Raw genomic sequence first — 16,155 nt, 5'->3', positions numbered from 1 at the left:
CGCACTTTCCACTTCTGTAGTTCTGTGAGGCCAGTTTTCACATTTTCCATATCCACTCCTAACCCCGTAACTCGTTCGTCCATTACGTCGACATCTTTTCGAAGCTTAACCACCGTGTCACTGACATCCTTTATAGCTCCAAGCGCTTTTTCTTGGAGGTCTTTTTGTTGCTCTTGTGATTCTCGAATCGCTCTGATTTCAGCACCGAGCTTGCGTTCTTGTGACTCTTGCAAAGCGCCGAGCTTGCGGTCTTGTGACTCCATCATTGCCCTTTGAGAATCTTGCAAAGCGCTGAGTTTGCGGTCTTGGGCATCTTGCAAAGCCTGAATTAACTCAATTATGCTTTCTAATTGAGGAGCCATTTGAGAGGCCGTAGAAACAACGGGCGTGGCTGGATGGATGGAGCTGGTCGACGGGGCCTGAGCAGGCAGGACTTGCGTAGGTGGAGCCTGGTGGGCGGGGCCAGTGGGCGTGGTCTGAGTGGGCGTGGCCTGGTGGGCGGAGCCAGTGGGCGTGGCCTGGTGGGCGGAGCCAGTGGGCGGGGCTTCACCCAAAGTGGGCGGAGCCTGAGGGGCGTGGCCAGTGGGCGTGTCCCGGTGGGCGGAGCCAGCGGGCGTGGCTTCAGCCAAAGTGGGTGGAGCCTGGTGGGCGTGGCCAGTGGGCGGAGCCATGTGGGCGGGGCCAGTGGGTGGGGCCTGTCCCTCAGTGGGTGTGGCCTCCGCAACTCCTCTCTCGGAGTCAATGGCAGCAGCACGCTGCGCCCTTGTCCTGACACTTCCCTTGAAGTCCTCTCTCGGAGTCAATGGCATCTCCAAATCTCACTTCCGACACCAGTTGTTACGTGCTAGGGTTCGAGGATTTGGAGAGAAAGACCTGGTGACTCTCTTGAAGACTTTATTAACACTGCACTAAACACTAGGTCACAACACTTAGCACTAAGTCCAAACACTAATCACTAGGTCCAATCACTAAGCACTATCACTGTCCTAGGTCGTAGCCAAGTCGCAGGTTTCACTGGTTCACTCACTATTGATCACTTGATGTCGCCTTGAAGATCGCTCTGATTGAACTGACTTGCGGGCCTGCCTGCGGCTCCTTTTATATGGCGAGACGAATTCCAGAAATTTCCCGATTCACGTAAACAAGTAAACAACCGTGGGAAATTTCTAGGAGGCTCGGGAATGTACCACAATAAAACTGCCGTCCTTGCGATAAGTGCAGTAAGTTGAATTTAATTTAGACCTTATGGACTCAGTCATAAGGTCTAAATTCAAACACGCTAACAAATAGAGGGTAAACACGTAAACAAACATTAGACCTTTCCAGAAGGTTCGAGTATGTACTTGCGCACCACGTGTCCGTATACCATGTACCGTAACAATATTATGCGTTCCAAGTTACTATAAAGCCATCAAATTGTTATGATCATCTTTTACTAGACTGTATAGTGTATAGCAATAATATTATTATGATCATCTTTTACTAGACTGTATAGCAATAATGTTATTATGATCATCTTTTACTAGACTGTATAGCAATAATGTTATTATGATCATCTTCTACAAGACTGTATAGCAATAATAAAATTATTATTATGGTCACTTCTACTGGACTGTCCGAATCAGGAATTTACATTACTTTATAATGTACGTACCATACCTACTAAGATGATTCAGAGAAAAAAATACCCGCAGAGGGGCTATCACGTAAAAATAGCGATCAACAATCCACTAGCAATAATCGCGCGAGTGATTGCATGGTGTCATGAATGTCACAAACAATGGTGTCATGTATGGCGATCGATTGCAATTTGCAATCGTATTGTTTTGGCTGATACGTGATACGAAATTGCGATTTTGGAGCAATTATCGCGCAATAATTGCTATCGCATTGCTCTCGCAAGATACGTGATATTTTAGTACACTACCATTTTACTCTTCATTGATTTTTTTCCGGGTTCAGACAATTTCACATTCGATTAACGCTAAATCGGTTGAGATAGTAATGATTAATATTTTATATTGTAAGCGTACAAAAATCCTTAAGGAATTCATGTCTACAAAGTATTGACAAAATGTTTTTGTAGGTAATAAAAAAATCGACCAAGTGCTAGTCGGACTCGTGCACAAAGGATTCCGTACCGTTATAAAGCAAAAAACGGTGTTTTTGGGATTTTGGGAAAATTTCAATTTTAATACTTAGGGCCATTTCCACATTGGCATCAATAACGTCACTTTTTTGTAATAGATTTTTATGTCGCAAGTTGCCTGTGAAATTTTTTTAAAGTACATAATTATAATATTTCCCGATAATAATAGTAATAATAATATCTATGGACGCTTCACACCACGTCAGTCTGGCCCCGTGCTAAGTACCTGAAGATCTTGTGTTACGGGTACCAGACAACGGAAATATATTTTATACTTTTATACTAAGTATACATAATATATTTAAGATTTTTATTATAATATGATAAACATATTTAATATCATCCATGACCCAGGAACTTTGAAAACTTTTTGTTCCCTCGGCGGGATTCATTCCAACAGCCCACCAACTGAGCCACAGAGGTCGTCAAACAAGCTTTACAAAGTAAATACAAGTGCACCCCCAGGCTGTTCCGTTCCATTGGTTACGGTGTCATCATAATAATATTTTTTAAAATGACTCCGACAGAGGATCAAATGAATAATCTGATGGCAAACATTCTGCCTACATAACATCTGCAAAGTCAACAGCTGTAGGCGAAAACAGCGAGTAAGCGCGTGTTCGGACGCGCGCGATTTTTGCGCGTTTTCTGCGCGGGCGGATTCTGCGCGCGTCGCGTGTTTTCCCAAACGCTATAGCAATTTGCGGAATATTTTAAGGGTGACACCTCTTTAAAGTAAAAAACCGTGTTGGATATGTTTTAGATTGCTTGTTTTCTATGAGAGGCCGGCCCGGGTTTTCATAGAAAACAAGAAATGGAACAGCAAGAAATGGAAAGGGTATGGTAAGGGTAAGGTAATGGTAAGCGAAAAAATGATTTTTGTCGCGTAATTTAAAAACCATAAATATATTTCATGTGAGCTATGGGCAAATTAAAGTGTATGTTTGAACTAATCTATGTACAAATGGAAGCTTAAATCACTCTCCTCTGTTGGCAAAATTAGAATCCCTTTTTTTACAGAGGTCTTTTTGATTGATTATTCTGTGTTATAAAAGTTGACCAATCGTGTTATGCTATGGGTAATTCAAAGACAAAGACATGATGAATACTGATAATGAACTTTAATTTCTTAGCTTTAGTCATTGCTGAGAAAAATCGATATCGCTATAGCCAAATTATCAAGGCGTCGCCTTAACTGGATTTCAAGTGAAACTCAACTATTCTGTAATTACGGGGTTTGGAAATAATCAAGTGTGTCGATGGGAAAACAGTGTTCCGTTTGACTAAACAGAAGCCCAAGGTCGCGTGCAAGGTCGAAGCGATGCTGATCTGATGATAGCCATTGTGTTTCTTTTTCGCACGATGAATCACGGAATGTAAATTGCACCGCTTGCGTTTATGTTAAACCCTTTTACGAAATGATCGCGTTTTTACAACGAATAAACCCGTGATCCATGGAAAAGAAAATTCAGAGGAATCGTAGTTATGTAGATTTGTTGTTATAAAAAGTAACATAATTATATCCTTCTTACTTCAATGATCCGAAGAACATGACGACCTCTGTGGCTCAATTGGTTGAGTGTGTGGCAGTCGGGGATCGTGGGTTCAAATCCGACGATTCAAATCCGATATTATGTATAATATAAAAGTATTAAATATACTTCCGTTGTCTGGTACCTGTAACACAAGTCCTTCAGGGTACCAGTCAACGGAAATATATTTAATAAGTACTTTTTTATATTACTAAACATACATTTAAGATTTTTATTATAATATTATATTTAATACACATCCATGACCCAGGAACTTTGAAAACTTTTTGTTCCGTCGGCGGGATTTGAACCCGCGATCATCGGCTTGAGCTACCAACAGCCCACCAACTAAGCCACAAAATCGTCAAAGTTACCTTAAGTAGTTCAGTTCCCCTCCTTTACCATGGCATTTATTTAAAAGCCTGTCATGCTCATAATTAATGGTAAAGTCCCCCATTTTCGCTTCAGTAAGCTGCTTTATCACCCAATCAATATTTTTAACAGCCTGTTTGATAAGCTTTTCATTTTACAGACAGAATTTATTATTAGATGACGCCCGCAACCGCGTTTCGCCAAAATTCGGTTAAAATAACAATGTCGTGCTCTCCCTACGATAGCAGTCTAGACTCTAGGCCCAGATTCTCGTACCTAGAATGGCGCCTGGATCGCAAGTTATATGCTGTTTCACTCGTAGTTGGGACAGCCTGAAATGATACTGCTAATAGATAGAAGCTCGCCTCATTACTAGGAGGACGCATGGATCATAATCTATTATTATGATCAATGCGTCAGATGGGCATCTAAAAAGTCTGTCTACCGGGTTACGAGAATAAAAAAAGATGTGACGTGCTCTTGGACACTATCAAGTAACTCTCACGTATCTAGCTTTTTTAATTTCAATGAAACCGATCACTGAAGCCGTGGTCGGCATTATTCGAGGACTGAAAATCGAGCCCCTTTTGATTTTGATTCTTCACAATTACTCTGAACATCGAATCTGAACACTCGAATCGTATAACATTCAGTGAACATTCTAGAATATGGGTACAGGAAATTAAAGTTACATTGTAAACAGCTTAGCACAAATAGGAGATGACTTTGAAGCGTGTTTCCGCGACTCGATTGTGCCAGTCCATAAGTACTAATATTGTTAAGGCCATCCCCTCAGCAAACGACCTTGACCATACATTTGCCGCGTTGCCGAGATCACACCAAAAACCATTTTTTTTTGGGAACTATATTTTCTATCACCAAAATTTATTTTTGTCATCAAGTTGTATCACCTAATAAATAGATCTATCGCCACGAAATATTTTCGTTCTCAGATAAACAAAAATTGTTCCCAGGTATGAATTATCAAATTAATGTTAATATATGTGTAAAATAAGAGATCGATAACCAATAAAATTATATTGCATTACATAAATATAAACTTCGTTCTTATAATAACAGTTTTGTTACTTAAATAATAGCTCTGTGCTCAGAATGGTAGATCTGTCACCAAATAAATCGATTATCGATCCCTGACTGCGACTCCTTTTTATTTGATATTTTGTCACCAATACAGTAGTAACATTTTATTTCGTTCAGATATTAAATTAATAGTATTCGTTACCAATTTAATACATCAATTTATAATTTTAATGAAAAATGATCAAAGGGGCGGAGACAAATTGGCGCGCTTTAAAAATTGACCAATCCGGCCTCAACGATGGGTAGTAGGTAACTAGGTTCGATTTTTTTTTTATTATTTTAACTTTAATTAAGTGTTTTATCTACTATTCTGCTAGCCATAAGCCAGCTATTTTAAACCAGCGCTGATTGTTCAGTGGTAATTATTTTAAACAATAAATATTGATTATTTTGACTTTAATTGTTTTATTTACTACTCTGCTAAAAATTTTATTTAAATATAATTTATACTACCAGTGGAAATTTAGAACCTTGGGAGTCTAGTTAAGTAGCAGAATCTTTTGGTTGAAACGATGATGACAACCCTAATTTTTTATTTGAACTTAATGCAATTTTCTAGTAACATAATATTATTTATTGGTGATCTCTTTAAATTGGTTTGCTTAAATACTTATTAGGACACACCTATTATAATACATACAAAAACATTTATTTGGTACTAGACCTTATATCTCAGGATTTTAGGTGATTTATTGTGGAACTGATTTTGCATTGTTTGGTGACTACATTTTGGTGACAGATCTACTATTTTGAGGACAAACCCTATTATTTAAGAAACACAAAACTAATTAAATTGGTGATAGCTTAAATGATACCCTTTTTTTTTACTTACATAGTTCAAAATTGACCTAAAAAAATTCAAACGGCAAATATTTATTTAATTACATATTTAAGTAATGATCTATCTACTGGCGTGTGTTTTAAATAAACGTAACTTGTAAATACTAGGGAGATACGAATTTTTTCAAATTATGATTTAACTAGATGTCCCGAGCGGCTTCGCCCGCGTATTTTAGAAATTTTACAGAATCCGTACATTTTCCCATAAAAAATAGCTTATGTATGTTGTTTGTTTATTTGTATGTCCCTACTCCCTTCACTTGGTCTACTCTATATCTGTGCTTAATATTGCCATAAAAATTGCTCCAGTAGTTGGTAATTTCTTATATTTCCTCCGTTTTTCCAACATTTTTCTGAGTTTCTTCGGTCGTATTAGTCTTAGCGTGATAATATTTAGCCTATAGTCTTACTCGATAAATGAGCTATCTAACACTGAAATAAGTTTTTAAATCGGACCTTGTAGTTCCTGAGATTAAAGCGTTCAAGCAAACATACTCTTCAGGTTTATAATATTAGGTAGGTATAGATTTTTTTTTTAATTATCGCTTGACAAACTCGAGTCTCGATCTAAAAGACTATGTTAAGTACCAATAACAGGGTCATTACGGGCTCATAAGTCATAACCATGGGACAATGCATTGTATAATATGGTATTGATGATGATGATGATGATGAATGTAATTTTCATAGTAGCATAGGCTTTCCGTTCTTAAAACAACGCCGAAACTCCCAACCTTGTATCTATAAAGAATCTGGAGTTCTCTCAGCACCTTCCGAACCATGGTATACCAGGTATACCTCGGTGCAAATCTTACTTGTTGGTAGCATATGTTTAGAATACTTTTCACGAAACCGAAGTCACCACATGTTTCCCTATAAATTTTGAGGAGTTCCCTCGATTACTTATGGATCCTTCATCAGATCACCACTTTTGTAAATATAATACTAAATTGGGATGATACCAAATATACCAAAAGAAAAATTTTGAAAATCGGTTAACAAACGGCGGAGTAATCGTTGAACGTAAGAAAACGAACATAACACCCCCCCCCCCCCCCCCCATTTTGAAAGTCGGTTAAAATTGTAGCCTATGTGTTATTCTGATGTATAAGCTATATTATTGTAAAGTTTCATTAAAATCTGTGCAGTAGTTTTTGCGTGAAAGAGTAACAAACATCCATACATCTATACATCCAAACAAACTTTTGCCTTTATAATATTAGTAGGACTAGTAGGATAGGATAAGGCTCTAAAACAGTTTAAAATTACGGCATCTCCATAGGGGGAGCGTCTTAATGCAACATTATGTCTATCTGTATCTCACTAGATCATGGTTAAACCAGTGATGTTGGTGAAATCTTTTATCTAGATTTTTAAATAACAGGATGCCCGAGAAAAAATGTAATATGCCTAGGCACGGCGTAGTTGTGCTAAGCTAAGTAACATTAAAGTTAACATAAAAATAAACCATGTTAATAGACTTGTATTACTCGAAAAAAAGGATACAGATTGTAATAACGGCATTTTATTATATATATTTATTTTAAGTAAGGTAGGTATATCTCAGTAATATTATGCCCTGGCCGCACCTGCGTAGTGCTTCGTGCTTAAAACGATACTATCTTCTATCGTCTAGAAGCACGATACTGTATACATGACCGAAATCTGACATGTTGCATACGTCATATCAGAATATTGACAGCAACGTTTTCGAACGTCGAATAAAACTTTTTGTGAAAACAATACATTGGACAAATTTAAGTTTATATAGAGTCACTCGTTTGCACTGGCTCTATCTTATTTAGTACATTTGTGTTACACGTGTATCATCACCAAAATATCACTAATCACAAGTGAAACACGATTAACTATGTGATTATACTCGTAAGCAACACTATTATTTTCCACAAGGGATAACATTGATGTCATATTAATATCTAGATATTCTTATGTCGCGATTAGAAAAATAATAATACCCTTATAGGCACCATTGTTAATCTAAAGGTGCTTCACCGGGAGCATTACACGCGAATGTTCTTTGAACTATTGGTTCGCCATTCCTGGTCTAGGCCCTAGGGTATTCCCAAATAAGTTCTGATAAAATGTGATTTACGTTGATGTTATGTTGATGTTTTTAAAGTCGTATCTTACAATGATAACAAAGTGCACTAACGAGAACACGAGGTTTTAAGAGAAGATATTCAACCAAATGCACTCCACAAAATCGTTATAATGTGAAATGTGAATGAACCAACAACATTTATAGTGCAGCTACGGCGATTGAAAATAATTTGTTTCCAATGCGAGAATAAGTAGTTTTATTTCATTTTTTACTATATTTTGGTGTTATGGCGACCACAGAAATATACAAAACTAGATGACGCCCGCAACTCCGTTGCGACAAAAATCGTTTATCGCGCGGGAACCGTACATTTTTCCGGGATAAAAAGTATCCTATGTCCTTGCCCCGGACTTAAGTATCTCCATACCAAATTTTAGCAAAATCGGTTCAGCGGTTTGGGCGTGAAGAGGTAACAGACAGACAAACAGACAGACAGATAGACAGACAGTAGACACACTTTCGCATTTATAATATTAGTATGGATTTTGTGAAAATTCCAAATGCCTAGCTATCGCGGTTCTTGAGATAGGTGCAACTTAGTGATAGAGAAACGGACAAACCTCGCAGCCTTATTAATAAGTCCTGATTTAACCCTTTGGGTATGGAATCCAAAAAACATTCTGATCGAGATCCAAGCATTAAGCAAAATATAGTTCCCAGTTAAAGTATCAGCGATGAAAGGGTTACTTTTGACTTAAACTTTTCTATGAGAAACAATAATATAAAGCTCTTTTAAAACGCTGCCACTTTCACAGTGTTCTCTATCTCTCTATATTTTTTATTAATATTATAAATGTGCTAACCCACAATTTTTTTTGTTGTTAAATTTTGAATGCAGTATTGTTCTAAATCATCTAAAGATCATAACTGAATTCATAACTCAATACGTAATTTTTTGTGGGTTAGTACATGAATTCTTAACAGTGTCCAAATATGAAAGTGTGACTGTATTTCTGTCTGTTACCTCTTCACGCTCAAACCGCTGAACCGATTTTGCTGAAATTTGGTATGGAGATACTTTAAATCCCGAGAAAGGGCCAGGCCACAATTGCACTGCGTTGCGGCGTCGTATTGCAAAAACAACATCGCACAGAAATGCGATGCGATGTCGCAACGCGAAAATTTCATATAGATCACTCTTTACATCGGAAATTTTCACGATGCGTTCTGCGGCGTCGTAGATTTATACGATGCGACGCCGCAACGCAGTGTTGTGGCCTGGCCCAAAGGGCATAGGTCATAGGATACTTTTATCCCGGAAAAAATGTACGGTTCCCACGCTATTAACGAATGTTGATGCAACGGAGTTGCGGGCGATATCTAGTAATAATATAAGGCACAAATACAGTGTGTACATCATACGCTTACCTTATAATATTATAGAGTAATAAAAAAAGTATTATCACTTTGCTTTGTTAAATTCTGTATACATCCATCGTGATTCATTTGCCAACGTGGAGACGTATTAAATCGCATTAGATCCAAATTGGAACCGGAAATAATTTTACTAAAGATAAACAGGCACGTCAATCTTGCGATCAAAAGGTATTCAGCCCGGCCGCACATTGTCCGAATTCTGATCAGAAACAGTTGAATTTCGCCGGACCGCCCGCGCCACCCCGCACACTATCCGAAATAATATCCTTCCGGCGAGTTCGAGCTCACTCGGCTCAGTACAGAATGAAAGAGACAGCGCGGACGTTCAACTGTTTCACCAGAAATTTCGGACAATGTGCGGCCGGGCTGAATCGCTCTTTACCTGACATTTAACTAACGTTTGACCCGTTGAAGCCCGGAGTAATAGTTAACTAACCCTTCGATGATCAGTAGAAATAGGTCATTTTAGAGTAAATTGTATTTGGGCCGAGGCACTTTCTCGCTTATAGGCTTTATTAATTAAAGAGACCCATAAGAGCGCTAAATACCTATTAAAACTTATTGCTTTACTGATAAGACTGACATCTATCAGAATATTATATTATCGTAAAACTTTTACAAATTACAAGTGAAATTTTAAAATGCAGCTAATGATTATTATATTACATTAAAATAAAAATGTAATATAATTTCAGAAAAACAAAAAAGAAACTCGAAGATTAAAAAAGACGAACCTAGATTAAATTATTTTAATTATAAATTAATTCAGTGTGTACCTACAATTTATAATTTAGGTAATTTTATAAAAGGTTACTATAATATTATTTGAATTTGAGATATAATTTCAAAACATGATATTACTTATTTATCAATATTAATATGAGTGCCATGCGTAATAAAAATAAATCATAAATCTCTTTATTATGTTTTAGGACCTTACTTATCTCACTACGTCTCAAAAACTTACGTCGAATTGAAGTTCTCTGGTTTGCTTTTTTTTCCGGAGTCCGCCATCGTGCAAATAATCTATAAAAAAACATAACAGAATTAAATATCTATGTTTAAGTGAAAAGCTTCACAAAAATTCAGGACCCACGGATTCGGTGGTAAAACTTGTAAGTATGATAAATGTAACACCCCCCCCCCCCCCCCCCCATCATCATAATTTTGATATTGCGTTAAAATCTGAAATATGAAATATTAACGTTGTGTGTGACTGTCATAAGCACATATTATAAAAGTATTTAAAAATATAAAACCGATTTCAAAATTGTACGTAATGAAGAATTAAAATCCCCTCAAAAACTACTGAAACTTGCAGTATACCCTTAGAGTTGCACCAACTTACTTTAACCCATATAGACCCGCCGTGCCCAAACGAGGACACTCTCAAAATTACTTAAATTCTTTGTCTTTCAAGTTTATACTTATTTTTATTGTAAGTGTCAATTTGCTAAAAGTGTATTTTTTTATTCCTAGAAGGTACAAATAATACTAAAATAGTTCACAGTGTTTTATAATGGTTTTTATGAAGCTGTTTCTAACATCCGAAATGACGCCAAGTTAGTATTTTTTATTTTTAAGTTTTTCTTTTAGGCATTTATATTTTTTTACTTGAAAGAACTCAGTACACTATAACCTATTAAAAAGTATTAGTGTGAAAAGCTTTAGTCTTTATAAGATTAGGAGTAGTTTTATACAAGTGTCCCTATTTGGGGCCAATGGGCACATTGGATGTAAATTATTCCAATTTATGTCCACCGATCAATTTCGTATAATTAATGAACTGAAGGGTATTCAATAGCTATGATAAATACTATGGACTTCAGGAAGTTGCTATGATTGAAGATGACAGTGGAAAGATATATTTAGTCGTATTTCTTTCGCAACCATGTGTCTCTTTACCAGTTTTTCACTACTCCAAGGGGTAGCTGGCTATTGTGCAACTGATAATGTTGGCCAAGGCAGTACAGAAAAGCGTCCTCTCGTATCCGTCAAGGATGTGAAAAAAAAGAAAACGACGAGTTTGACTACCGTTTCGACCAACTAAATCAGAATTTGTTTTACATCGGCTGGATTATAATGTCTATGCTATCGGGGGAAGCCTATACCGCGTTTTTCTTCTGGGAAAAGTAAACAGATGTATTATTGTTGAAAGAATGTGGACGTTAGCTTCCTACATTTTTATCAAAGCTATAACAAGGATATGCGTGGGGTCAAGTCAACTGATCAATCGATTTTCACGCACTATTATACGAAACAAAAATTGGTGGTAACTGGTAGGTACTGTTTAAGCACATGCTGGATGTAGCAGTGGCAAACGCATGGCGGCTGCATAATCAAAGTAATAAAAACAAGAATTGAATCAGCTCCAATTTCAGCGGCATTTGGTCGTCATTACTTGAGACATACAAGCGGTAGAATCCTGCAACCAGCAATACATATCTGCACTGCCAAACCTACAGCATGAAGGGTCACTTTCCCAAAAAAACTGTTCCAAAATTGTGCAATTTGAGAAATGTGTGAAAACACGGTAAATTAATAAAATAAGTATCATAAATTTTCACATTGTATGATCCCATTGGCCCCATTTGAGGACGGCAATTTTTTTAATATTAGAATTCAAAAAAAATATATTTTTTTGTGTTTTCCTAATAATTTTATTGGTTTCTATAAATTAATAAAGATATTTCATATTTTCCATGGCTCAGTTTCATTTGGGTCTATATGGGTTAATATAACTGTAAATATAACTTTAACTTTAACTACAATGCAAAATGTCAAATCTTTGGTTAAAGTAAAAAATGGACGCCATATTTAACCTCAACCATAGAGCTCGACAAGGCTTTAAATGCACGTGGCGAAAAAAGGAACTAACGCTGTCATCATACAAAAAAGCAATTTTTGACAGTTCTCCTTTACCAGCAGCGCCACGTTCATTTAAAGCCTTGTCGGACCAGCAACGTCTTCTGTCAAATTCTGTGGTCAAAGTTATATAGCTATGAAACTGTTTAAAGTAAATATTTTTTTTTTCGAATTTTTTCATTTTTTTTATTCAAAACTAATCTCTCCTGCAATCAATGCACCATTTTCAACGCAGTGGCAGTTTATGGATGCCCTTCTTGAAAAAATCAGCTGGACGGGAGACAACAAACTCTTCAAAGACTCTTTGACGACCTCTGTGGCTCAGTGGTAAGCGCGTTGGTAGCTCAAGCCGGGGGTCGCGGGTTCGAATCCCGCCGACGGAACAAAAAGTTTTCAATGTTCCCGGGTCTGGATGTGTATTAAATATGTGTATGATATATTAAAAATCTTAAATATATGTATAGTATAAAAGTATTAAATATATTTCCGTTGTCTGGTACCTGTAACACAAGTCCTTTAGGTACATAGCACGGGGCCCGACTGACTTGGTGTGTAGCGTCCATAGATATTAAAAAAAGGCGTTTTGTACTGCCTCTCGGACATTGATTTTTTTTCCCGCTAAAAAGTATTTATATAAATGAGCAATAAAGTAACAACCGCACTCAGAGAGGTCTAATTATTGCTTAACTTTAATTGAAGATTTTGATTGCAGCGTTTTATATTTTCTGTTAAACATTAAATTAAAGATGAACCATCCTTTAAAGAGTGCGGTCGTCAGTATGTTATCAAATCGGACATAGCGGTATATAATGAAATAGCTAAAAAGTATTTTTCTATGAAATATCGGGTGCAAATCGATAGAGACAAAAAACACTTGCAAAATAATATAATAGAGTACCTACTATGGCAAACACAATTAATTAAAAATTGCTGTTTTAAATAAAAAAGCCAGAAGGCATTATTTACTATCTGCGCACGTTGTACTAAACTATAATTATGCTTTATTACACTTTAGGGTCAATTCAGACCGCAATGCGACTAGGCGTGGCGAGGCGCGTCACTGCATAAATTTGTATGGATTTGACAGATTTCAATTTTTTTTTATGAAATAAGGGGGTAAACGAGCAAACGGGTCATCTGATGGAAAGCAACTTCCGTCGCCCATGGACACTCGCAACATCAGAAGAGGGAATAGGGTAATAAGGGAGGGTAGGGATGAGAAGGGAGGGGAATAGGGGAGGATAGGAAAGGTAATTGGGCCTCCGGTAAACTCACTCACTCGGCGAAACACAGCGCAAGCGCTGTTTCACGCCGGTTTTCTGTGAGAACGTGGTATTTCTCCGGTCGAGCCGGCCCGTTCGTGCCGAAGCATGGCTCTCCCAAGTATAAATTGCCTGAGACGTCTTGCAAGTCTGTCGAATCCATATTAATTTAGATATGCATTTACGCATTTCGTTGCGGTCTGAATCAACCCTTATGGTGAAGCCAAATGAGCGTAATTTGTGAGTAATTGTGAGTCGCAGAATTTCGGCTGGCAGAAATTCTGCTGCATTCAGTTAAGTCCTATTTGATTCAAACGAGCGTAATTTTGTGAGTCATGATTTGTATGAAAAGATATTTACGCGACCAAAATTCTGCGACTCACAACTCAAAAAATTACGCTCGTTTGACTTGACCCTTATGTGCTAATTATGTTCACTTTTATCCTAATCCTATGTAACTGCAACCAGTGTTTAGGTAACACAGGCTGTAACTATACAAAGTGATAATATTAGGGTGTATGTGTGTCCATTTCAAAATAAAGAAGGAAAAACTGCGAAAGTAACAGCGCTAAAATAGTTAATTTTGACACTATGTTTAAATATGAGAAATGCCGAATACTTACCCCAACTATTCGGCTGGCCCCCAGCTATTAAATAACTCCTTTTTTTAAGATCACTTAAAAAAAGTTAACCAACGCTGATACTTTAACAGTGAACTCTTTAAAAGGGACGGACACTATAGTCTATAGTCTATAGCATGGGTTCCCAATCTATTCCAGCCTGCGGCGCACTTACAAGTCAATATTTTGTCACGGCGCCCCTAGCTATTACAAAAAGATACATAAATAAACACCTTTAATGATTATAGTTAGGTTAAGCAAGTTAATAATAATACACAAATATTTAACCATCTGCCTGCTTTGTATAATTCATATTTCATAATACTATAATTTAATTTTATAATATTTGTGGATAGGGATAATGATGGAGGATCGACTCACGGCGTCCCTCTTGCCTTTCCACGGTGCACCAGGGCCTCACAGCGCACAGTTTGGGAACCCCTGGTCTATAGTATTGTCACTTAGTTTTGTTATATCCTGTGTAAAGATAACACAATATTTTTTTTATTATGAATAGTACTATTAATTTATTTATATTTTATGAAAAAATATTACTTTTACTTCAGCGTATTTGATTTTGCCGAACTACAGTTTATTATTATTATTATTACAATTTATTTTAGTTTATATTTAACTTTTCTTCAATAAAAAAACTAGTTACACAAACTGTTCTTAAATTTTGTATAAAAATGGATGACAAAGTGTTGTAACTTTTTTATTATTCCACTTATTTAGTAGTTCTTGTAAAAAATACCTGAATTTTCTCGTGCAGGTATTCAATTCGCGCGCATTTTTCGCGTTTGTCAGCGATGCGAGAGGCGTGATGTTTATAAACCAACTGAATTGACAGTACATTCTGCGCAAGAGTTTAAATGCTCTGAAATGTTACAAAGATAAACCGTAGCACCTGAAGCATAGAGAACAAAATCCGTCGGGCAGCTAGTTTTCCGAAGGTCGTAAAATATCGCGTATCGAAACTAACTTCATTGGTAGGTCAAGTGTTTTATCTTAGTCCTTAACAAAATCTGTTTGTACGTACTGTACCAGCATTGGTATATTTAAATTTAAAAAAATCATACCTACCTAAAAGTATTTTCACTTATTTTTGTTACATACTGTATATCCGGGGAATGACTCTGTCAGCTCAACGCAAACTCGCCTATACAGGGTGTAACAAAACTAAGTAATAAGTTAATAACACTTAAGGGTATATGGGTCCCCTAATATTATATAGAATTCGCTGTGAAAGTAGCAGCAGTAGTTTTGATAATTTTTGTATAGTTAATGAATGCACATTTATAACGTGTTTTACACTACTAACAACATCATCTCAGTTACGTTCAAAGGAATTTGAACTAAAACTTCCTTTATACTTCTCCAAATACAATTTTTTTAGTTGATCGACTATTACGATGTCTTAGTCGAGATAGTTTTTCTTTTAGATTCAGCATATTTCCTACCCTCGTAAATTTTTTCACATTTCCAGAAGCAACCGTTTAGCTGGTAGAACGGGGGGACACTGGACTCTAACGATTTTTTCCACTTTAAAACTTCATATTTCACAAATGACTCCCTTAATCGGTAAATGGTCTTTGAATACGTATAATATTTTTAAAAAACCTTACTAATGAGTAATGACACCCCACACGGTGAGGTGGATGAGGAAAAAGTAAATCACCCCCGCTTGGTGTGTACGGGAGATACCATAAAATTTTTTTTTCAAAAGATTTTATATACCATTTTGTCGGCGTCTAAGATGTACATTGATGCCGAATAACAGCTTTTTAGGCCTTATAGTCTTTGCGAAAAACCGCGGACAGACAGACGGACAGACAGACAGACGGACAGACAGATAGATGGACAAACAGACAGACGGACGGACAGTCCAAAACTATGAGGGTTCCTTGTTGACAAC

At 36.8% G+C, this 16,155-nt stretch overlaps 1 protein-coding gene across 2 annotated transcripts in view; it reads right to left on the bottom strand.

The window, feature by feature from the left end:
• The window catches only part of LOC121728665 (proton-coupled amino acid transporter-like protein pathetic), a 59,703-nt gene extending 44,640 nt beyond the window's left edge, over positions 1-15,063 (bottom strand). The window contains exons 1-2 of one of the 2 annotated variants that reach the window (XM_042116891.1): positions 14,995-15,063; positions 10,461-10,519 (exon numbers count right to left, since the gene is read on the bottom strand). In XM_042116891.1, coding sequence (XP_041972825.1) covers positions 10,461-10,507 — 47 coding nt within the window. In that variant the 5' untranslated portion in view covers positions 10,508-10,519; positions 14,995-15,063. The remainder of the gene's footprint in view (positions 1-10,460; positions 10,520-14,994) is intronic. The other variant, XM_042116890.1, reaches the window with a different exon arrangement.
• Between the last annotated feature and the right edge of the window lie 1,092 nt (positions 15,064-16,155).

Source organism: Aricia agestis, chromosome 7, assembly GCF_905147365.1.
Source record: "Aricia agestis chromosome 7, ilAriAges1.1, whole genome shotgun sequence".
NCBI lineage: Eukaryota > Metazoa > Arthropoda > Insecta > Lepidoptera > Lycaenidae > Aricia > Aricia agestis.
Note: the sequence above shows the minus strand (reverse complement) of the source record. Positions and strands in the feature narration are given on the sequence as shown.